General features: G+C 32.5%; 1 protein-coding gene across 4 annotated transcripts in view; it reads left to right on the top strand.

Moving 5' to 3' along the window:
- Positions 1–26,144, top strand: part of FMN1 (formin 1) — a 191,366-nt gene that overhangs the window by 120,644 nt on the left and 44,578 nt on the right. For all 4 annotated transcript variants that reach the window (XM_035326848.1, XM_035326849.1, XM_035326846.1 and 1 more), the window contains 5 exons: positions 2,452–2,581; positions 4,177–4,323; positions 7,466–7,525; positions 9,613–9,733; positions 23,623–23,715. In XM_035326848.1, coding sequence (XP_035182739.1) covers positions 2,452–2,581; positions 4,177–4,323; positions 7,466–7,525; positions 9,613–9,733; positions 23,623–23,715 — 551 coding nt within the window. The remainder of the gene's footprint in view (positions 1–2,451; positions 2,582–4,176; positions 4,324–7,465; positions 7,526–9,612; positions 9,734–23,622; positions 23,716–26,144) is intronic.

Raw genomic sequence — 26,144 nt, 5'->3', positions numbered from 1 at the left:
TGTTTTGTTTGTAGTTTGAATTCAGGAAGTAGTGGACTACTGATAATTGCAAATAAAATAAGGCTTTCTATACAAGCAATGCCATTTGCTTGTCTTCTACACACAAATAATTTTCATTGACTTCAGTTTAAATCCTACTGGCTTCCTTAGAAGCTTACAGGATTAGATACACCTTTTTAACCAAAAAATTATTATTTTTTTAAATCTAAATTTTATAGTCTTTAAATATGGATAAAGCCCAATAAATAGTTCACTGTCATAGAATCATCCTTCTTTGACTGTCTTTTGAAAGAATGTTGTATTATACTAACAACGTGGTAACATGTCTGATTTTGAAAGTAGTTTCAAATCCTTTGTTAAAAGATTCTGGTAGGATAAAAGAGTTCTCAAGTAAATGTATTTTTTATTTATAGTTTCTGCAGAAGAGGAGTAAAATGGACCTCACACAGATGAACAGCAAATTCTTTGTGTTTACTTTAGGCCATGAGAAGTGTAGCAATGAGAAACCAATCAAAAAGTTATGTCACAGTCATCTCATTGTAACTTTAAGTCAAAATCATACTTTTCTCATTTTAAAATTGCAACACTGACTGAACTTTTTTCCCGGAAAAAAAGCTTCATCCACCAGAATTTGGTGGTTTATCTTTGATAAACCATAGGTTCATGCAGTGACATTCTCTTTGGTAACTGCTAGGATCAATTCTTCTTTGTGGCATATTTCAGTTATAAATGTTTGGTCAGGGTATTTACATTGAATACTTTGAATTCCAAAATCTGGAGACATTTTCTTTTTATGCTAAAGCTCTTTTAATTCTCAGCACAATTACGTTGCATTCTGATGACCAGAAACATGGATAAAAGTTCCCCTTTCAATGGAAAGCAAGAAAATGTATCATTTGAATTTTTAAATTTTAACTTTAAAAATATATGTATGTCAGAGCTTTTGTGAAGCAGTTGGGGTTTTTCTTTCTTTTATTTCTCTCACACGAAGTGCACACAAAGTATCCTCTTTTTTTTCCTGGCAATACCATTCATTCCCAATAGGAAGTATTTTTATTAATACCAGCTTGGCATTTCTTTTTTTCCCATTGCTTAAATCCTAGAGCCAAGCCTGGCCTCCCCAGTCCTTCTCTCACAATAGATTTTCTCATCAGGCAAGAGAGAAAAAGTCAGAAATAATAAAAAAAAAATAATAATGGTCCAATTAGAATGTTTTATTTCACACAAGCCACAGGTGGATGTTAACTAATTTTTCAGGCATGCGCTATGTATTCAGGAAACATTACATGCATGAAAAAATTATAAAGGTGATTTAAAGGTACTGATATTAGTTATAATAAAAAAAATAGTTTGAAGAAATCAGATGAATTGGTTTAAATAATTAAAATAAATTTAATAAGAATTCAATCTAATAGTGATTCAGAAAATGTCCCAGACTTCAATCAGGAAAAAAAATATTTAAAGCATTGTATTGAAGGGGATCTGCGAATATCTGTAGACAGGAGATTGGAGGAATTCTACTAAAGTAATACTGGAGCAAAAGACAGTTTCTAGATTTCAAGAAAGCATGCGTAGCACTGGAATCATTGACTCAAAACCCACAAAGCAAATTATGCAAGCCCTGTTATTATAAGAAATGTTAAAGTTTCTTGAATTATTTAACTAAACTCTTACATTTTAAATTGAAGAAAAGGGAGTAATTATTCATGTCTTGGAATGCTTTCATTTTGTAATACCCGAACTGGAGTTGTTGAATATACTTCTATTTGTTTTTGTTTACGAAAGAGTTAAAGTAAAAAAGGTGGAATAGCTTCATGAGATGGGTGAAAGTGTGAGAAAAGATAAAGAACAATTAAAGAGTTAGTAACTTTGCTGAACAGTGACTGAAGAGAGATATAATCTGCAAATATTTTAGAGCTAAATAACGCGGCTAGGTGCATTACCATAAAACATGCTGCTATATAATTGGAAGTGTGGTGCAAATTAGTAAAAGAAAATTGAGGTTGAGCATCAGAAGAAATTTCTTGGCAGACATTCTATATTATGAAATAACGTTGTAGGAATATGTTGAGTTCAGTATTGCTGGGCATGTTTTAAATTGAAGCAAAAACACACAAGTGAAAACACTAAATAGCGTTTCTTTAGCTTTTTTTTTTTTTCCTTGAACCTATGATCTTGGCTTATAATTCCTCTTTATTACTAGACAGTGGACTAACGTTACAAGAATTAATGTCTTACATCTTCCTTGATATTAATAGGATTTCTTAACACATTGAACACAAAGAACACTGAGGAGAAAATATACAGCAATTATAAATTCTGTCAGAATTTTGAATCAAAGTAGGAAAGATTGCATTATATATGTATTTCATAACACTACAGCTCTGATCCAGTATGTACCTCATGGATGTAAAATGTAGGGATTCATTTAGTATCTTTTTTTTTCCACAGATTTTTATATGAGTTATCTCAGATTCCCAACTTTACAGAACGAGCTCAGTGTATTATCTTCCAGTCAGTTTTCTCTGAAGGGATAACATCAGTTCACCGGAAAGTTGATATCATTACTCGTGTTTCCAAGGTAAGTCCTAATGGGAACTAAATAAAAACATAATGTGTTTTAGGTTGCTTATGTGGGCTTGTTTGATTGATTGTTTTTACCAAAAGTGATGAACCTTAAGCATGGTTATTGGCTTTTCAGGGAAATAAAAATATATTGATATTTTAACTGCTTATAAGAACATGAGGGGGAGGTAAGAGGGAAGATGAGTTGTGTGTGATGCTGTATGTTCTAATTAGGAAAAATTATTTTTACTTGAACATCAGATATTGATTGCTTTGCACATTCAGTGGAAAAATAGATAACATCTATAAAAATAAAAATTAAATATCAGACTCACTTAGTTCATGGCCTTGCAAAGTTACTTTGTTAGTATACCACTATGCAAACTTAACTTGCTTTTAGCCCGTGTCAAATCAGAGATCGTTTGCTTTGTCCACCATGAAACTACTGGTAATACAATGTAAACGTACTTCTACAGTGAACTGTATAGTAACTGTCTATAACATACATTAACTTATTGATTTCCCATGGTATCCATACATTTCTGTTACCACAATAGAGCAGATTTCTAGTACCTGACAAAGCTTTACCTAAGATTTCTTTACAATGAATAACCTAAGAGAAGATTTTGAAATTATAACAAAATATGAAAAGTAAAATGAAATAAGAATTAAAAACGAAATAGTGTCCTGAAGGTAAAACAGCCCGGCCAGGACAGCATTTTTATTTATTTGTTTGTTTGTTTTTGCTATGTGGTGTCTTTCAAACAGCTTTGCTGCCACAAACTACCCACACTCTATTCCTTTGGATACTCTTTGCGTATTCTAACAAAAATAGTTATTTAGTATTGTCTTTCCAAAGGAGACATAAAGAAGACACAAAGAAGTTGTATGAGACAGGGAAAGAGTCATTACCCTTAGTTTACTTAAGAGGACCTCATGTGACAATTGATTTTTTCAATGTGTAATATAAAGCTACATAGTTAAGAATTAGGCTCATGGCCTCAGAAGCTTGAATGATAACTGTCTTTATATAGAAATCAAAATAATTTATTAATTCTCCACTTTGTTGCTAGATTTCTTTTTTCTTTTGAGGCATAATAATTTTGTCCTTAACCCTGGTATATCTGCAGTAAGTATAGATTCTGAAAAGTGAATTTTCAGAGCACCAGGGCCAATGAGAAGCAGACTGAATAATGACTTTCTGAGTGTAACCCAGTGGCAGCAAAAATAACACATCTCCATTTGACTGTGCATTATGTAAACTCATGAAAAAACACTTTGTCTGTGAGATTTTTAAAGGCTACTGAGGATATTTAGCAATATCCTGCTGTAAAACTTCTTCCATTAATCTTTCTGTCATCTACATAGTATATAATGCTATATAATTTACCTCATGCGGATTAAGTTAAAGATAGTATCTTAGGCAGCTATAGTCTAATAAATTTTTCTTTTAAATGTTTGATTCCTGTACCAGTTTTAGCTTCCTTTCCCTGTAGAGGCACATGAGAAACAAAACCTCCTTTAGCAAAAGTAAAATCTAAAAAACTTTGTCAAATGAGCAATTAAAATTTTTGTGCCAATGTATGTTTCAGACTAGTATCCATTTTCCAGGCTTTGCTGAACATGACAAGTGTAAAGGAAATTTTAGGTTTGATTCTGGCTTTTGGAAATTACATGAATGGTGGGAATAGAACTCGAGGTCAAGCTGATGGATTTGGTTTGGAAATACTTCCCAAACTAAAGGATGTCAAAAGCAGAGTAAGTACTCTATTTAATTAAAGATTTATTTTCTCAAGCGATATCCTTCTGTTCCATCATTTGTCCAAATTTAATCTTTTCTCATTTCTTTGCTTGAAAGAGAGAGGCACTTTGTACCATTTTCTTTTTGTTGTTGTTGCTGTTGTTTTCTCCACACTTTTTACCTCTTTCTTCTACTTATATGCTTGTCTTCATAATCTCCTATTTCTCCTATTCACTACCACTAAAATAATTTTATCTTGTGAGAACTTCAGTGTGTCTGTTTTACTAGTTTTACTAAATTACAATAGGTAGAGAGACATGAGAAATCACAGACCACTGGAGTCTTCTCCAGCAAATATCCCCATACTTTTTCTTCTTTTAACTGTAACTGTATATGAGTAAAAAGGCTTTAAAGGTCATGTTAAAAAAAAAAAAATGCAGCGCAGAATGTACACTAAAGAATTAGAGAAAAAGAATTTAAATATATAAATTACAGGATTTTGATCCTCTTCAAAATGGTGTGTCAGATCCAGGAAGATACTGTCAGTCTTTTTTTTAATTGGCGGTTAAGCAGATAAAAGGCATGAATTCTGAATGGCATAAACAGGCAAATGCTCATAGATGGCAGTAAATTATTTTTGTCAAAAACTGAGAACCAGTAGCCCATTTTTGATTAGCCATGCTAGGAACAAAATAAGGCTCAGACACACTGTGCACGCCTTTTGAGATGAGGTTACCTTGATCCTTATTTCAGCAGGGTAGAGGATGCAGTGTTAGACAATGGAAACACCACTCAGAAATCCTTCTCTGCCAAAGCATACCTAGGCGCCATATGGCTATTGGAACTAGCAAAGAGGAGGAGGTATTTTCTACTGATGTTGGTAAAGATTTGGAGGTAGAGAAAAACTGTTCTCTCACACACTTACTCTTTTCCTAATTGAAGTGCTGTTCTAAATTGTAAGGAAAATACAGTTGTTTTTTTTCCCCAGTTATGCCGTATGTAAATAGGAATGTTCTCAGTTTGGGAGACAAGCAATGTCAGATAAGCAGTATGTCTAGGGAGCTTTTTATTTTATTTGTTAGTGCCACCACTAACAAAGAACAAAACCAAGATTTAATAAGTTTTTCTGTGAGCCACTGAATTTATGAAAGCTTTTCCAAAGGATTTGTGTCTTTATTCTCCTCTTACTTTCCTCTTCACTGCAATAGTTCAGCTGTCCCATATGACCACTTTTTTTCCAGTTCTACTCCATGGACAAGACACAATACAGGCTGCAGCTAAACTAGATCTAGGCCCAGCTTCCCAGTACTCAGGTGTTCATTGATCAGCTAGCTGCCATGAGGAAAAATGTAAAACAACTGAGCTTTGCCTGGCTTTTCTCAGTTGAAGTACTAATTTTATCTCTTTCTATCTAACCATTAACTTGTAAGAGTTTAATCTTCTCTGGGACTTTCCAATTTGGCTGGATTTAGTCAACACTGCAAAATTATGAGTTATGAAAAGGAGTGACAGATGTACAGTATAATTGCATAAGACTTGTTCTTCAGCAAAACAAGCTAAAAAATTACAGTACTTCCAGTTTCCTGGTAGCCAAAATAAATATATTATTAGTTTATATTGCTGTAAGAAGTAGGAAAAACTAGTCTCCAAAATGCATTAAAAATCAAAGGGGCCAGCTGCTATAGGCAGATATGGAAACTTAGAGATAACTGGAGAGAGTTTTTGTGAGGAAGAAGAATGGAGGGTCTTGCATATTTGAATACTAAGGTGTCCTGTGTCCTGTTGTTCCCTTTCTGGAAATTGACAGCAAACAATGTGACTACTAGGTAAACTAAATTCCAGGAGCTAAGGTAAAGTGTCAATGTTTAATATCTTTTATTTCATGTAAATATTATTTGTTGTCACAGGGATGAGCCTAGAAAGCTACTTGATACAAAAAATAAATAAAATAAAAATCATAGCTCACCACTTCAAAATCCCTGTTTTTTCACAAGGAAATACCATTTAAACAAAAGTCATAGGTTTGATAGCTTCATATATAGAAAACAGAACAGGCATATTTAAATTCTGAAAAGCAATCAAATATTCATTCAGTTCTTTTTTGTCACACAACCTGCCAGCAATATATTCTGAAATGGTTATATAAGCAGAGTGGTTTTGACTACATGGTAGCAATGACTTGCTTAGTTAAGAATTTTGCTGGTGTTTGATATTAATAAAATATTACATGCTGCAGGCTGTAATATAGGTGAGGCAGCTGTGTACAGGAAGTCAGACATTCACATACATTTATACCAATACTTGTCAATATAGGATATAAAACCCTATTAAAAAAAAAAAAAAAAAAAAAAAAAACAGCAAAGACATCCCAGATATAATTCCCTATATTCTAATTCATTCCTGTTGTTGAATAGTACCCTGTAATGTGTAAGTCAGTTTTCTCCTTTTCCTTTAGTTCATGTCCTATGCTGAACCAATGACATACCATAAAATAAAATGTTGTACACATTTGTTGTATGCAGGACCAACGGAAAAAATGTTTCCACAGACAGCATTAAAAGTAATGTTTTTAAACGAAAAGGAGATGACATATACTTGTTAGATACATGCTGTCCAGTTTTATATTTGGTGTAAAATATGAAAATTACCTTTGCCCCTTCCAGATCATTATTGTAGATGATTTGAGACTGGTCAAATCAAGAATTTAAGCTGACTTTAATATATCATATATCATACATTTAACTATATTTTTTTTAGTTAATATTGTATTCAAGAATAATATAATAATATTATAATATTATATGTAATACAATAATATTATTCTAATAATATTATTAATGATATAGTTAGTATAATACAAGAATGCCTTGTATTATGAAAAAATGTACAGTGGCATCTTCTCCCACTGGATGTTTTCTGTACCTGCTATTTAGAATGTCTAGGTCCAGTGATAGCATAATCAAACCTGTGATTGTTGTATCATTTGTTTTGTCAGCAATGTTAGGAATATTGTGAGTTCTATTTATTGCACCAATAAAACTAAATATATTTTGACATACAGTAATTTTTTACTTACTTGAAAAGTGTTAGTCATACAACATTTAACATTTGTATGTATCCATAATCCATTTTTAATGATATATTACTGTTTTTCCCTAGGATAATCGTATTAATCTTGTGGATTATGTTGTCATATATTACCTGCGCCACTGTGATAAGGTAAAAGATTTATTTGCTGCACACCTCTCTAAAAGTGATTTCTTTAAGAATTTGTAAGAGGGTTTGCATTTGCCTTTTTTTTTTTTTTTTTTTTTCATTTGACCACAATAGCTGTGCACCTCAATAGGTCTGAAATTTGCTGTAGGTTCTGTGATAGGGCTTTGGAAAATCTTACATACCGCCTGTGACTCTTGCAGGCTGGACAGGTTATCCCTCCAGTCGCTTCTTCTTATAACCTGGTTACTGTAACATTGCAAAGTTTGTTTTGATGTGATAATAATGCAAGACAGAAGCAATGCTTGTCTCTCATGACAGAATACAATGACAGGTTGATATTTTAGAATAGGTGACTCAATTTATGGAGGTGAAGTTAGATAAGGAATGTGGGAAGAGGCATGGCTGCTGATTTGAGTTACTTGTGTTTACGGGGCTTTTTGATGTGTCCAAAGTTTTGGAGTGGAAAATTTGAACTGTTTTCTTCAAATGAAAATGTCACTATTGATTGATTTTAAGTATGTAATTTCTTAGTTTTGAAATTAAGATGATGTCTCCATTTGATATTTGAATTCTGGTCAAATTATTGACCAGAATGATTTTTCATGGCCTTATCTCTGGTTGAATATAAATGTTATTTCTTTTTTTTTAAAAAAATTATTGTTTAAAGTTTTTTGTTGATGTTGTTGTTGTTTTTGTTTGTTAGTTTTTAATTCTTACATATGCATGTTGAATTGAAGAGTTACTCGTCATAGGTATTTTTCAAGGAGTAAGACTAAAATAACTGAATACATCTCTAACACTGGGGGGTCTGTATGTCAGGACATTGCTCCTGAGGCTGATCTATAGAGAAAAAAGAAAACTAGCAGATATGCAGATCTGTACAAATAGGATTGTTGATTTTGTTTGTTTATTTGTTTGCTTTTTTCCTGAAGAAGGAAAACAAAGTTTCTTTACCCTAAATGCCTGTCTTGTACAAAAAAAAAATGCATTACAAAAGCAATTTTGTCTAGTCTGTAATTTTTTATTTATTTATTTATTTATTTATTTATTTATTTATTTATTTATTATTCCTGCAAAGTTTCTGCTACACAGTAGTTTTACTTCAGGGAATTCTGTAAAAACAGTTTATCTTCTCTTCGGAGGAAGTGGAGACAATTTAAATTTAATCCATTGTACTTTAATCCATTGTACTTTTTTCTTTCCCAGAGTGCTCATATCTTTCTAATAATGAAATTATTTGTTCACTGTTTACAAAATAGTTAGTTCTCCAACCCATGAGCTTTTCCTTTTTCCTATTTCAGACTGAAATCTGTGCGCAGATAGTATTTTAAACTTACTAGTATATAGTTAGGGTCTAGGAGGATAATTAACTCTATCCTAACTGAAACCAGGACAGTTACACAAAGTAATGTCATTGTAATACCATTTATACACTGTACTTGTTAAATTTCCCCTGCTTAGAATCTCCTAAAGCTGGTGTGTTTTTTTTAATTCTTGATTTTTTTTTTATTGTGCTAAAAATAAGGTATATGCTTTGAAGTTCCATACAGATATTAAACTTACTTATTGAACTGCAGAGACCTTCAACTATATATTTTTCTCTGTATAAAATACTCCAGGCAATATATAAATATTGTTTTCAATTTATCCATATGAAGTGTGTATATATGTATTGGATTGGGAAAGAGTAAAACCACAAACTTCTGGCATAAGATTACTTGCTCCATTAAAATAGGCATTCATGTTATCTGGTTTTAAGAAACTTCTAATCCATTATCTAAACCTCTGTTGATATAAAATGACCTAAAATGTAGTGAACTTATTGTTGCTTCATAGTTCAAATTGAACACAGTTTGCATTACAATGTCTAAAAGGAAGTTTCAACACTGAGACTGGTTAGGATTTCATCTTAAATACTATATATATGCTGTTTAGTAAGAAATATTTCAAATATGTTATTTTTGTTTGTTTGTTTGTTTTTGCTTTTTTTTTTTTAATGGTTTTATAGATGCCATTTCAAAAAAGTAATTTATTTCACTGTAAATGCATTTAATTTTCATAGTGGCCCGTTTGTTTGTTTGTTTGTTTAGGAAGCAGGAACAGACAAGAGTATTTTTCCTTTACCAGAACCACAGGATTTTTTCCAGGCCTCCCAAGTTAAGTTTGAGGACCTAATAAAAGACTTAAGGAAACTGAAGAGAGACCTAGAAGGTAACTGGGAACTTTCAAATTTGTTCTGCTAACAACTAAGTACCATTTAAAATGTGACCTTTATGAGGTTTGCTTATTGCTAATTAGGTTTATAGTGTTGATTCATTTGAAGTTTTTACGCTGTGGCACAAACTACCCCCATAAAATAGAAAAAAATATTTCAAACTCATGACTTAATAAAAATGAAAGTAAAGGTACTGAAAAATAATTTTCTATAATTCCCTTTTACAATTGAAAGACCCCTAAAGAAATGTGTGAATTTTTCTCTGGTTCTTCACAACTGTATGTTTCACTGTAGATAACCTGCTAGTTCCATAACATAAATACTTTCTTCAGTACTTGTGTAACAACAATTTAACAGCTCCAAGAAAGTGCTGAATACTAGTAATGTAGAAATAAAACACAGCTTGCCAAGGCACAGCAAAGGGATATGAAAAGCTACAGTTCAAAATATTTTCACCCTGGGAAATAAAATAAACATTTAAAAATGTTTATTATAAAGAGGTGTTCAGAAACCCAACTCATCTATCAATCAAGGTATTGAGTGGCTATGAAGTAGGAAGGGTAGCTCTCTAAGAGTTACAAGCAGTTTCATTTTTATTTTGTGCTTCATATGACTCTTAAAAATAAATCCAGTGAATGATGACTGAATATTTCAAACCTGTCATTTTTGCTAAGGCAGAGTTGCTATTTTTACTGAAGCAATTACATGTAGAAAATATAATTTGGGGTCAGAATCTGCATAAAAACTCATAAAAATTTCCATTTACATTTAGATAACACATCTGCATCAAAATGCAAGAGTATTTTTTGAATTGGAGTTGAACAAGCTGATTTTTCAATGTAAAGCAATGAAAACTGTTAGAAATAATCTATTGTTACAGTTAGAAATGGCTGAATTAGGTCACTAGTATCTTTAGGACAGTTTGAAAGGTTAACAGTGGTAGGAAGGTATCGGTTATTGTTTGTTTGACCCGGGCAGAAGTGAGTGCTCTATCTCCTCTCATCGCTTGGCCCTGTAAAACCCTTGGCCTGCCCTCTTTTGGGCTAGTTTGTGCAGAAACATGATCTGTGTTTGATCTTGTACTTTTTCAGCATGTAGTCCTGCTGTAATGCAGCTGAGTCTTACAGGATCTGCATTGAGGCTGTGACATTCACATCATATTTGTTCTACATTGCAGAGAGAAACAGAAAGTAGGAAAAGCACTTCAACTAACTTATGAAGTTAAAACTGCAGCTTTCTTGTAATCACTGATTTCTCTTTCAACGTGTTTTCTTAGATATTCAAATAAAATTTGTTATGTTGAGGTTTTCACCATTTTTCTTTGTAAAGATGTATTTGAAACCCATCCAAAGCAATTAATATATAAAGTTAATGACAGCAAGGATTTGAAACAAAAAAGGTTGTGGAAATGTTTTCAGATGTTGGTATTTTATCACTCAGAAATATGCAGCAGGATTCTAACAAGCATTCCTGTGAATAATTTCTCCTACATTTAAACAAAGAAGCAATCACTCATATAAAAATGTTGTATCTCTTTTAAACATTCCCTTTCAATTTTTTTCTCTTCAGATAATGCTGTAGTTTATTTTTAAATCAAAATTTTAATTGAAGAGGTTATAATTTTAACACGTTCAACAAAGATTTGATGAGTCTCTGTAGTTTATTGTAGCCATTAAAAAGTTGTGGCTGCTGGCAGAATACCAGTGAAAGTCTAAAGCTGAAACAGATGTGAGTAGCAGAAACCAAGTCCAGAGAAGCGTCGGGCCCAGCTATCCAGACAGGCGCGGCCCTTCAGATGTAAATAATTTGAACAATATTAACTGGAGCTGCCTGTGTTATAGGGTACATTGGATTTATTTCACACTTTGGTTGGCTAAGGTAGTCTTAAACAGATTACCATGGAAGTGGGATGAGACAAAGGTAATAAATGAAAGAGAGGTTTTCTTATGTGCCGTTTGGGAACGAATGAACGTGTCTATTAGTGACTTAGGTTTTGGTTTTTTTTTTTTCTTTTTTTTTTCTGAGATTTGTGCAGGATGAGTAAAAGCAGGTTAAACATTACTTATTCTGTCTGAAGTGGCAATTTTGATAGAAACTCTTCATAATAGTCATCATTTAGTGTTTAAAAATATTTTTCCTAGTTTGTCAGGGCATTCATTCACCTTTTAATGATGGATATTAACTTGGGAAAGACTGAGGATTCATTAGAGAGGCACATGTCTTAAAGGTCTGAACTTTGGGCTTGAAATACCTAGACTCTGTGGAACCAAGAGTTCACATCTAGACGGAGCACAAACACTTTCATCCATTTCAGATAAACGTATTGAGTTCCATACAATTTACTATTTTGAAGTCCTTCAGATTAGACTTTAAAGGGACAGTGTCAACTAAAGTTTGGCTCAAAAATTTGAACATCTCTTTTTTGAGAACCTTAGTCCAGCAGGTTTTTAACACACATTCCAGAACAAACTTAGCAGTAATGAGCATTTTTAGGTTAAAAAGCATGATTTTAAAATGCACATCTAGTGTGTGTTTTTAAGTGGAAAGAAGTGCAAAAGCATTTGATTTTAAATAGTGAGATGGCAATTCTAGAATGAAATCTGGTTCTGCTTTAAAGTCCTAGAAAAAATGTTTTCTGTAAGCTTAGAATTTCACTCCAGGTCTGTATAGTCATTGCATTTCCAGGATTTCCAAGTATTGCATAGAATGGTATAAGCAGGTACACTTACACATTTGACAGGTATTAGCTTTCCAGTTCATCTTTATGTTTATGAAAAACAAAGCTTTTGTTTTACATCAAAATTTTAAGATCATAATATATATTATTCCTTGTCTAGAGCAACAGTTACCACTTTTTCCTTTCTGTATGACCAAGTATTTCCTTTCTGGTCTGGACAGTGCCACTTGATTGATGTTCTTCTGGAAGAAGCATGGAATATTTGAAATGCTTAGTCATATGAAGATTTTTAGAAAGCAAACCTCTTCAGCAAAGTATAATAGACTTGTATGTGTTTTACCATGAACCCTTTATTCATCTACCTGCAAAGCTGAACAACCTTAATCAAAATTAATTGCATTGGAGATTGTTTCCATCTGTCATACTCGTTGCTCTTCCATGCAATACAGTTCAAAAAATGTTAAAATGCTACACCATGCACACTTGAAAGCATTATTAGATTCCTTGTATCATTTACTGTAATGTTCATTATAACTTTTTAGTATTCTTGACTATAAGAGCTGAAAGAGCAAAGGTTATCTACTGAATTGTTAAAAATGGAAACAAAGGTAGTTCCATGCTGAATACTCCATCCTTATTGCTTATAATAAATTAAATTTCCTATAACATTTTGACATTCTGATCTCATTGAAAATCCACATATTTTTTTGAACTTTTGCTTTTTGTGAACTTTGGATTTTACTTTCTTTCATGGCTGCCAGTGCAGATTCTATCTGCCATTTTCACACTAACATTTTTTCAGTGCTGTATATTTTTTAATTTGTTACTAACTTAAGAGAGTTCAGCTACCTTTTAATAATCAGTTGGATTTCAGTACTCCAGGAGACATGGTTTGGAGCTGGGGGCCTCTTAACCTAGTTGTTGACAGATCTTTATCTTCCAAATGTATGTTTGGAAGATAAACGTATCCAAACGTATGTTATCTCCAACTTCCCTGCTTTTAAGTAATGCACCTACATAAAAACTTTAGCTTATGACAACCACACCTTTTAAAATTGTATAATCCTTTTAGAAAAATTAAAAGTTAAGATGATAAACTATGCATGAAAAATGGAGAAATTACAATGTTACATTGGCCATTTTCATATTGTTTTTCATACAGAAGCATTACAAATATCTTGTAAAGAAATGTAAGTTGGAAATATCTCTGGAGGTCATCTGATCCAAAACCTTAGAGCAGGACTCACTTCACATTTAGATCCATAGGGCCTATTGAGCCCTAGACTCAGTTCTGAGTCTAAGGATGGCGATTCTAACTTATCTCTGGGCACCTCTTCCTGTGTTGAGTAAATGCCATTTTTTTTCCTTATCCCTTGTCAGAATTTCCTATGTTGCAGCTTGTGACTCTTTGTCCTTTTTCTTTAGATGTACATGATGAGTCTGTCTTCATCTTCTCTATATTCATTAGATACCTGAACACACCAGGCTTCCTCTGCTTCTTCTTCAAGTACTTAATTTTATTTTAATTCTCAGACGGCATGACAATATATATGTTTTTTATCCTAATGTGATATAGTACCTGGAGTATCTAAATAAAGAGGCAAGCAAGCACCATATGGCCTTTCTTAGCCAAGTAATTTCTAAATTCTACACAAGATGTGGCACAGGATCCTCAGTACAAAATTCACTTTTTAATTTCACTGATCGTGTTCCGTATCAAAACTCATAGCTTTGTCCTTACTTTCCTCTATTAAGTTTCACTATTCTGTTTCGTATAAAATCCCTTTCTTACTGTTTACTTGTTCAGATGGAAAAGGAAGAACCAGAAAGGGATTGCTTTGCTTTTTTCTTACAGATACGGTGGTGACGAAGAAATCCTCATTAATGTATTTAAAGTGCCCAGTACTCAGTATTTAGCACATCTTCTTTGAAAGATTGTTTTAGAAGTTCACTTGTTTAGAAGATGGTCAAATTAAAAGAAGTCTTCAACAAAATAATCACACACATTCTGTGGACTAGTCCCATTCTGTGTTTCAGGTTGCTATCTCTCTTTACTGTGGCAATAAATCAGCCCTTAAAGGTTTTACAATTTTTTTTAGTATGAGAATTATTCCCTTTTTCACCTTTTCCTGTATTTCATGTAATAGCTGAATATATAAAATTATGAAAATACATAATTTCAAAACATACTTGTCTTTTGACTTGAGACCAATTCTCTGTCTCCACAGCCTCTGTGGCCTTACAGCAGAGAAACATCCATTTCACTGGATATGATTAGCATAGGATTGCTATACCAATAACAACATCATAGCTAATTAACCCTGTCTCTTAGTAGAGCTTAGGTCAGAGATAATATTACACTGTTGCATCTACATTATCCTCATTCAGTACCTTCCTCAGGAAGCTCTGTATGACGTTGTACTGTAAAGTGGAAATGTGTAATGATATTAAGACAGTAATGAAATAGAATTTAGCAAAGAGAAATAGGTGGAAATTGAAATGTCACTTGTTCTCAATTCGTGCATCGAAGCCGCAAAAATAAAAAATAATTATTCCATGCTCATTTAAGACTAAAGCACTGATTTTCCTGATTGAAAATCCTGAAAACATTTGTTCTTATCAAGAATTATGATGGAATATAATTAACCAATAGGAAAAATTAAAAGTTTAATCAATATTATTTACAAGGAGTTGAAATAAAATATACATGTGTGTATTACCATTGCAATCCTCAAAATAAGTTACAATTTTTTGCATTATGTCTATTAATGAATAATAAACCAATTTTGATCTAGAAAGTAATTGATATTTTCAGTTAATGAATTGAGAATTTTTCAGCTTTTCTTGGATTTTTATGTAAGCAGAAATGGAGAAATTAATTGAACGTGCTACTGTTTCTTCAGATGGAATTATACAGTTAGTTCATACATAATACTATAGGCCTAAGAAAAAAAATATTTTATAGAAAAGAGTTTTAGTATAATCATAATAAAATAATTATCAATAGGACAGTGATTACAGCGTTGAGAGATTTTGTCTATTGTTTGATTTGTTTTATTGACAAAGGTTACTGAATCACATCATGGAAATTACAATATCAGCTTGAATGTTAGCTTTCTAAATAATTCGTTGAACCAGCAGATATTTTGCAGTAAAAGGTGATTGTTTATTTGTTACAGGTCAACATTCAAAGAAGTATCAAAGGCCCTTTTCAAAAATATGTTCAGCAGATTGAAGCCTTAGTCTAACTAAATGGAATGTTTTAAGTCACTCTAACAGTGTGATTTAGACATCTGAGTCACACACATTTTCTGGAAAAAATTTCCCAGAGTCAGCAGAGAAATTGAATGATATTTTCCAGGAACCAGTAACTTTACAGTTTTCCTTAAATATTAATTATACTTTCTAATTTTAAAATTAAACTTAAAATTTTGAAAGCGTAGGCAAATAGGAATTTGAACTGGGTGGTGGAGCATGAGGAACCAAATAGGTGCCTGTGATGTGCAATGCTCTTTAGACATCAACATAAATGGAGCATGTTGTTATGTGTTGTTTTGTTTAGTGATGAGTATCACTATATTTTTGCACTGTCCAAGATTTACATGATATATTCAGAGGCAGTACAAAATGATGTAGTGAAAAGAGAAAAGGACAGCTTTATGCAGGGACAATTATTTTGTTTTCAATTATTAGTTGGTAAAGTGAGTCTTTTTCTTCTTAGATTTTTCCGACCTCTTTTTGAATAGTCTTGTGCCTCAGCAGGCTGAGATACATTTCAGTTTGTTTTGATTTGGCAAAGATACAACACAGGCATTAAAAAACACATTTTGTATATGTGCACTGGATTCTATTGTACAATAAAACTAACATTTTGACAGTTTTTCACTGGTAATGTTCATATGCGAATAGATTAACTAGAAATCTTACTAAGTGGAGCATTTCTTAAAATTCCATTAGATTTTCTAGTTTATGATAATCATAGAATAGTATGTGAGGGTTTTAATAAGATTCGGAAGTATAGTATAGGGGCAAAGAAATTATGTTTTAGAAGATTTTATTGCATAAAAGCAGATGTCTGCACGCATGCATAAAGGCTGGGGAGAAAGCGTTCTATCTGTTAAACAATGGCATGCTGTTATTTTTTTCTTTTTGTTTCCCTTGGCTAAAGAGTCCTAGGAAATTTCTTATTTAAAATTATTCTGCAAATGTTAAGATTCTCAAACAAATTTTGGAAATACCAAAGTTAAGATTTTCTATGCACCTTTCTTTTCCGTGTGCTGTTTTTTGTGTGTGTGTGTTAAGCATTGTTTGCTTAACAGTGTAGTATACATCTGGAAGCAGGTAGTATACATCTGGGAGTAGGAATGTTGTCCCTATCAATGTATGATGGATAATGAATGATGCAGTCTGGAGAGCTGGAAGGAACAATGACTTCATATTAATGGATCTCATCAGCTTTTCCTGTCTGAGAGAGTATGCAATAAAAGAGAAGACAGATCTCTGCTAGATTTGAGGCAGTGGGTTATGCATCTGCTACCAGTGATCAAAAATTGAAAGTACATTAATTCAGACAATGGGCTAGAAATTAGTAATAGTTATGGTAATTAACAGCTTCAGAAGTATGAATTTACTTAGTGATTTTAAAATCAACCAAGCAGCATACTCTAACTGAACCAAAGCCATACGCGTGATAGAAGAATTAGTTAGGTGGAACTTTATGATCTGTTTCGCACAGAAAATCTGATATCCAGCAGTACAGAGAGAAAGAGGAGATCATTTCTGGTTCTGCAGTTTCAGCTTATGAACATACTGTTTCAGTCATTGCCTGGCAATTCTCTTCTATCTGTCCAACACTCCAAGTAGTAATGTGTTTGTGTATTTGGAAGGTCCTTTTTTCTCTTACTGGAAAAAGTTTAGCTCATCTGATTAAAAATATTATTGCTTCTTAAAAATCTCATCGTGATCTAAATTAGCCAGACAAGATGCTTCCATTTCAGGTATTCATTTTCTGTATTATGCAGACAGAAGTGAAATGTTCTGATTTCTCAGCGGGTTCTGCTCGCATACATTTCTACACTCCTGACAAATCTTAATTATGTGCGGAGGTCTGTATGTTTGGATCTTGACATTAAACCAAAAGTTTCTACTAATAGTGTGTGCTGGAATCACTTAAAGAATCTTACAGAGACTTGACTGGAAAATTATGAGGGTTTAGTCATTATATTCATTTGTGTCTGCTGTTCCGTCCGATGCAGTATGCTTTTCTGCTGAAGGGTGCACTAAATGTAAACTACCATTTCAGAGAGAATACATTAACCAGAGTCTTAGACGTGTTGCTATGGTGTGAAAAATATTTAGTTTTACTAGCTATCTTTGTTCATTTTGTTAAATGTATTTTTAGGAAACAATCTTAACAGAATGGATTTAAAATGATATATGTAAAATGTTGATGTGCTTTGTCAAAACAAGGAGAAAAAAAATGAAATAAAATTTCCTGTAGGTTAGTTGCAATTAATATAGGTCTGACAGTTCCCTGCATATCTTCATGTACTGTAAAAGTTCAAAATATTTTAATCTTAAAAGAAACAGAACAAAAATCTCACAAATCTTAAATCTGAAAAACAAAGCCAGAATACCTGATAAAACTTGTGAGAACTGTCAAGATTTACAAATCTAGTGTTCTATTAAATGTGCAGTAGAACAGGTGAACTTTACAGGCTGTTTTCCAAGATGCTAATTCAATTATTTCACTTTTCCCTACCTTAGGATTTATCACTTAAAATTGCTACTGTCTCATTTAGACATGAGAGCTATTGCCTTAAGCACCTAAATAGATATTTGGTTTTGTGCATCACAAAAGTAAAGTGTATTTCAAACAGAAAAGGATCAGACTGTTTAAAGTTTTACATACTGGCTTTATCCTGTGAAATAGCTTTTTAAGAAAACAGTTATTAATGAGTGAAGAAAACAACTGTATATATAAACATTCTAAGTTCATTGAAAATAATTTTGCACAGAACTGTAACTATGGTGCGTTTAGTTTTGTGTGCTAATATTTCTTTTGCATCACATTGTTGATCTTTATTTCAGACAATAAAAACCAAGCTTGAGAATACAGAGTACCACCATGATTTGTTCCTCTTTTGCTTTTGTCTCTGCTACCTTTTTCTCAGGAAACCTCACCCCCTGTTCATGGCATTTCTCTCTGTGTTTGGTTCAAGGGCTTCTGTATTAGTCAGCCTGGCTTTGGCTAGGATGTTAGTGCTTGAACCTTTTGTGTGTTGCCATCACTGATGTCAATGACTGATTATCAATATAAGTCCAAAGCTGGAAGTAAAATGCTGTCTCGGAAATTATTCTGGAAAATAACTGAAAAGCAGTATAACTACTTGCAGTTAGAAGTTGTCAAGTTTTGGACTGCACTCAGAAGGAATCGTGATACATCTCTTCCTGTCTCCACACTTGTTTAAAATTCTATATGAAATTAAACATTAGCTTGTAGGACTATAAATAAGGACAAGAGTTGCAAATGGCATAGGTATAATGGACTGTAATTAGGCTAATGCTCGTATGTGCATACCTGCAGTAAATATGTATCTAAAGCCACATTTAATAGCAGAATATAATCAAATGCTGCAACAGCATTTAGAGGGTAAACATGCATCTCCTATAATGTTCTGTTTAGCTTGGAAAGTTGTTTGCAAGTAAGAAAATGTAATAAAGCTGCACCATATAAAATAAATAATGAGGAAAATGAATTAATTTATATTTACAAACCTCTTGCTGAAGTTTGGGTATATAGGCCCAAAGAATGTGATTCCTGCACTTTAAAAAGTCATACAGAAATCTGTGTTTCTTCAGTAAAACATTGAATTCATTTCAGGTACAGTTTCAAATCTCCTTTGGAACAGGAAAGGAAAGGGTTCTAAAAATGAATCATAAAATAGCAACCTTTCAGTCAAAGATAAGCTGCATTATAACAAGAAAACAAAATAGCAAGGTTGGCAGTATAATCTGCCAGGCTGTGAACAGACAAGAGGAGTGGGGGTTGTTAGCAACTTTCACAATAGCATAACTCATAGGGGATAGTGTCAGTGACAGGTTTATAGGAATTCATGGTGTTGATACATGGTTGCACTGTCAGGATGATTCCTGTAAATGCTACTGGTGGGTTCTGGTGAGTAAATAGTTAGTAATTTACTGTTATCAACATTAAACTATTCCTGGTTTTGCGTTTACTTTAAAAATGATGCTTAAAAAATTCCAAATCCAGTCTGATTGACACTGAAATGCTCTTTACATGAAAGTTTGTTTATGGGCAGTGATTCTTTTGACAGATTTACAAGTGTCTATGGAGTTTTAAAAGACTATTGCCCAATAGGCATTAAGTGAGAGACATTCTATTTTGTAAATATTTTCACTTATATTGGGGATTTTTAAAGAACTTTTTGAGCCAAATACTGCATTAAATCTGAAGACAGTGGCAAACTGATAATCAGCAGTTTCCAGCTTTGTTCTAATGTTTTGCTAATGGTTTCCATTTCTATGGCCAAGATTTGCAGTGGGTGAAGCATGATGTACATCCAAAAATTTGTAAGGGCTTTCAAATACTGTTACACACTCATATTTTCTTTTTTTGCAATAGCTCATTTAGAAATAAACAATTTTCAAAGTAGTATATTACATTTAATTTGACTAACATATAATGCATACCAAGAAAATGACCCACAGGTTTAGTACTGTAATGGAAAATTTGCATCTGCTTGAGCTCATTAATGCTGAAGCAGGTTGTTTAGTTCCTCAGATGATTAATTTGGAATAAGGTGGTGAGAGAGGAAGTGTACATTTGGTATGATATGTTAGCTATCAGATTCCTCAGAATTTCTTCAGATTCCTCAAAATTTCAGTTTTTTTTTTTCTCAGAAAGAAAATTCTCAGAATGTATGTCAAAGAAGGGATGTTTATTAGGATCCTTACTTAAGAACATTCTAATAAAAAACCTTGCTAAACTAATTTTCCTTTTAAATCAGAGCAAGGGATGGAGCAGAACTTTTCAGTTTTAATTTCTTTATATAATGTTTTACTTGAGTTGGTAGATTTTTTTTTAACATTAGTATATTTCAAGTAAACTTGTGAATAAACATTAAGAAAGTATTATTGAGCTTAATAACATGACGTTCAGTAAATGATAGGTACCAGAAACCTTCACGTTATTTGTGTGGAACTGAGGCATGTTATAGAGTTGTATGGTAGCCTTTCACATACTGCAAATCAGGGTTGATTATCTGACTTTAATATATAGAATACAACTGCCATTTTATTCAAAATCCTTGATTGAACCCGATCATTAAAATCATCTTCCTTTTTTGAGTGTTTTTACTTGTATCTGATTTGTAATTCCTTTGAACACTCTTTTACTATTCTTTTCCATATCTTATCAATCCCTGGGCAGGTTTAATGAAGTTCCAAGGTTCAGCAGCCTGGAAGATACATCTTGTTGGTTGTCCTAGACATCAATTTCTTACAAATTTTGGAGAAAGAATAATTATTCTGCATTGGACACTTAATTATTGAAGGGGATACTGAAATAGAATGGAGACATTTCAGCAGGAATACAACATTTTTACGACTGCAGTTCAAGCTGAAGTTAATATTGCCTTTAGCCACTTACTCTGTATCTATGCTGTGTCTTATTTTTAGCATTAGCAAGTAAATAAATTAAAGATTTATTCAAATATTTCACTGCTGTTGAGTTTAAACAGACCTAGTCAACCTTCAGTTGCCCAGAAAAATATTTTTGTTTTCCTTTATAGAACAGAACTATATGTCTTTGAGTGAAGTGTAACCTAAACTCAGAGTCAACTAAAGCAGGATTAAGCAGTACAGGGAAAAGACATTGCTCCTGTGATTTTCACCTCATCACCATTGTCCATGATTGCCTTAGCTCAAATCTAAAACTTTCTTAAGGCTGTTCAGTCTATTTTTACAGTTATCTAAAGAACTTTGGGAATTAGATGGGTAGATTTTTGTTCCAGATAGGTAGTTTTTGTCTAAGTAAATATCTTCATCAGAGTCTCATTTAAGATTTCTTGTTGTTGTTTATTTATTTATTTTAAGTCTTTCCAATAATGTAATTTCTTAGAGTCTTCCAGCATTTAGTTGACTTCTTTTGTCTCTTTCAGTTTCATTGCCTTAAGATGACTTAAACAATGCTAACTGGTGTTTCATCTCATTTGTCTGATCTCAGAGTTTTAATCAGTGCCCAGGACTGACTTATTCTATGTTGTGTCCCATTTGATCTTCTCTGATGTGCATTTCCTTTTACTCATTCTCTCTCCTCACTCCAAATGTTGATCTGTTTGTTAAGGATGTTAAGATTCTACTAAAGAATTCACCACCCAAATCAGCTTTTTCTCTGTACACTGGCATTTCTACTTTTCAGTATTTTTCTTTAGCTTTTTTCATCCGAGTATGGTTAATGTTAGTTGTCTTTATTCAATTTTTTTTTTTAAGGGTTTTTGCATGTGCTTTCTTTCTAATTTAGAAACAATTGGTCCTAGTCTTGGTCACTTAATTATTTCCATGGGACATATCCAATTAATTGTTCTAATAAACTTGTGTTGTTAATGCCTTTAGGAAGCATCTAGGAGGCTAGAATAGACAATACATTAGTAGCACTAGGTTTGCAAAAACACCTTTCTAGAGTATGTTAGGGTATGTTCTGATGCTACTGTAGTTACAAGCTTATTATTATATATATATTCATATCTTTCTCTGTAGATTTTTACAAATTTATTTTTATAAGGTTATTATAAAATAATGACTGGCTTGCAGTCATTAATACAATCGTCAGCCTTAGGTGATTATATTAATCATGGGCATTCTATAGTCACTATATCAAATGCAACAATATAATGTGTATTAATACTGTAATACTTTTGTCATTTTATATCACTTTAGAATAATTTCTCAATATTACCTTATATACTTTTTGTGGATTTTTTTAAGCATGACAAAAATCAGTCACAGACCTGTAGCTGCTGCTTTGTGTAAAATTTCAGCTGGAAATTGCAGCTATTTTGCTAGATTTTATTTTTTTTTCTATAAAATTCCAATGTCCCTGTCTTATTCTGAAGTTTTAAGGTTTGTTTGAATAAATATAGAAAACTCCTTCTAATTCTACAAACTCTAAGTCCTGGTGGCCACGAAGTACCATAGGCAATAACAGTAAGCCACACAATTTTAGTTGTACAATAAATTGTATGCATGTGTTTTCAACTTTCCATTACATGTTAATTTAAAATTCTCAGATTCTGTTTCCACAGCTTTGTATTATTTTTTTCTGGAATAAGTTGAGTTATATAGCGGTGGCAGCAATATGGTGTAAAAATGTTACATGCAGCCAAACTTTAACTATCAGGTTTAACTCCAAAATAAATTTCTATCTAAATTTAGCTGCACAGGAATTAAGAGTTGTGGAAAAAAAAAAATCTTACAGTATTTCATAAAGTCAGTTGCTAAATGGAAGGTAATTGCATTTTGATTTCCAAAAGTCTAATTTCATCTTTAATGTGGAACACTAGAACCTTCAAAGTTTAACAGAAGTTCTAGGTATGTTAAAATTAATTGGCAAATAACCTGGAGTTTTTAGAAGTTGACATGGCATCAGGTCTTAAAGTAACAGACTAAATGGTAAACAAATTATAAGTTATGTAAGTTAACTTTCTTCTTATAGACTACTATTTCATGGCATGGCCTGTAATTTGAATGCTTAAGTAAAGCTAAATTCCTGCATCTGTGTTAGAAAAATGCTTGAGTACACGTCTGGTATTGATGGATTAAAATCAGTCCAGATAGAAGGCATGCTCCACTCACCACAGAACAAAGTTTTGGTCTTTAAATATTGTCCAGAATTTGTGTGTGTGGCAAGCTGTGATAGCAGCAAGTCTCAGCTCAAAGCTGGAGTCTTAAGACAAACAAGTCATTACTGAAGACGAATTCCTCTCTTTAAACACATTCAGACTTTTCTAATTGGTATACTAGACTATTGACACGTAAGTATTTTTTATTATAATGTAATTGCTGGAATATAGTGACTATTTTAATTCACTCTAAAGTTTGCGTAGGTGACTAATTTGGATGTAGGCTTCTACAGTGCTGACATCTACTTCTTTCTAACATCTAACATCTTTCAAATTCTTTTTATAGCCTCTGAAAAGCAGATGAAGTTAGTTTGCAGAGAGTCTTCAGAAGAGCACCTCCAGCCCTTCAAGGAGAAATTAGAAGAATTCTTCCAAAAAGGTAAGCACATTTGAAGAAAAATATTGGTAAATAGCATAGTGTTTTACAAGGTGTTCTATACAGAATGTATGCTGCATTAAGTACCTGTTGCCTCTGAAATTTCATACTATGTGTTATAGATTATGTTCCCAATACACTAAATAATTAAAAGTAATGGATACGTGGATCTTGGAATTCACTTGTCAAAGATGATTGTTTTCTCTTATTTCACATATTTCTTACTGATTATTTTGTGCTTTTGCTCTTTATCATTATTTGTAGGTAAAATGAAAAAGATATTTATCACAGACCAAATTTTTCAGATAGAATATAAATCTTAAAGTCTATAAAAGACTAGAATAAAAGTACCCTTCTAGAGAAAGTACATGTATATACATGAAGTAATGCTGTTTTGTATCAATGGTGTGGGCCTCTTAGCTGACTAATTCAGATTTAAGATTTTTGCCTCGCGTGAGACAGAAACAGACATAAGGAAGTAATCTGTGAGGGTAGAATCTAGAGATAAAAGAGATGAGCTCTGAGGGTGCTACTCAATGATCAGTACAAGACATATAAATGCATGTTGCTGATGTTGAAAATAGCAGTCTTGCTCTTTCCTGTTTTCCTACACTATATATTTCTAACAGTGCTGCAGGTGCCAGCACTGGGGTCTCTGGAGCTGTGGAACAGGTAAGGGAATAGATTTTTCTTCCCCAGGTTGTAGGGAGTGCTACAGTCTGTTAGAATAAACAAAGTATCTCAGTATTTCTGATGACTATATTAAGAATTCTTAAGAATTAAGTATTACCAAGGTGCTGTTATTTCTCCCAGAAATTGTGAACAATTCAGCAATTTGCTGTTTGAGAAGTCAAATGAACTATCTGAATCTATATTCCAGGCAGAATGTGTACTTACTATTAGTTACATTCAAATTGTTGCAATACTTTATGAATTAGCTTAATCCATTTTATAAAGATCCTTGTTGTGCTTTTTTAATAACTTTATTTCATTAGGTTATCTTATATAATTTGCGAAGTGAAAACAGGATGTTTTAAAAGTAATAGTCTTTGTTAAGTTGTACTGTTGAATAAACTAATATTCTTCCTCACCCTTCTCCCTGCCAATAGATATATTTATGCTTAATAGATATATTTATTTTATTTTAAATTTATTGGACACTATTAAAGCGGCACATTTCTTGCCACAGAACTTGTAAAACCAAAAAATAAAAATAAAAAAAAAAATAGAGAGGAAATCTTTTTGTCACATCAGGACAGTTATCTTTCCCAATAATTTAACTGGAAATTTTTACTGTCAGCTTAAATATAATGCCAAGATTGAGATAATACTTTGTACATTTCTGCAATACCTTTACGATCTCCAGTATGCTGCTTGTCACAGTGTTGTAGCTAAAAAACTGGTGTGTTATCAACACTGTTTGGGTCACATATCCAAAACACAGCACCATATGAGCTGCTATATTAAAGAAAATCCCAACCAAAACTAGTACAAAGATTAGCAAATGCATGTCACCACAGTTCTAAACAATAAAGGTAATACAGTACCTGGTTTCGCCTGCAAAACTGAGCTACCCTGCTTTATGATGAGTGGGACTTGATAAAATTACTGAGCTGATCTTGGGAAAAAGATGTTTTTGAAGAAATTACAAAATAATAATTGTAAAACAGAAAAATGTATTCCTCACAACATTTACTATCTTTGTACAGATATATACAGAATTAGAATTTATCCTTAGTGTAACAGAAAATGTTACCCTTATGTCTGTGAATAATATATATTTTTAAGAGAGCATACATTCCTGCATGATGTCTCAGGACACTCAGGTCTATTAAATTTATTGGACTATTAATAATATTGGACTAGTAAACTATTAAATTTATCAGACACTTTTTAGTGTTTTTGTATTCTGGGAAGAGCAAAACCACATTCATTAAGTGTCCACTTTCTTTTTATTTTCTCGTTTACTTTTTACTTTATAATATTATTTTATGCTATACATATTTTAAATTTGTCTAAAATAACTTATCTTCTGACAGTTGTTTTATCTACCTTTTTCTGAGATGAGTTGTCAGTAGACACTTAATATTTAAAGTGGTAAATTAGGCTGTGCTGTTGCATGTTGCCATCACACACTCATCCGTTTTTAAAAACAGTGTATTTTGTCTATCACAATGCTCCAAATATCATGCGTTTATTGAACTGCCTGTGTTGGCACCTAGGACTTCACTTTATTACTTTCAACTAAATGAGAACTTAATCAGAGTGAAACAAGAAGTCATATTGTTCAGTGACGCTTGTCATTTTTTAGCTTTCTTTGGGTTCTTCATTTTTTCATTAAAATATGTATGCTGTGGAATGGAGTTTACTGGAATTTGAGGAACTTTTTTATAGTAAAAGGAGTACAACCTTTACTTCTAATGTATCACTGT

The sequence above is a fragment of the Oxyura jamaicensis genome, chromosome 5, assembly GCF_011077185.1.
Source record: "Oxyura jamaicensis isolate SHBP4307 breed ruddy duck chromosome 5, BPBGC_Ojam_1.0, whole genome shotgun sequence".
NCBI lineage: Eukaryota > Metazoa > Chordata > Aves > Anseriformes > Anatidae > Oxyura > Oxyura jamaicensis.
The sequence above is the reverse complement of the archived record's forward strand: the minus strand, read 5'-3'. Positions and strand labels throughout refer to the sequence as shown.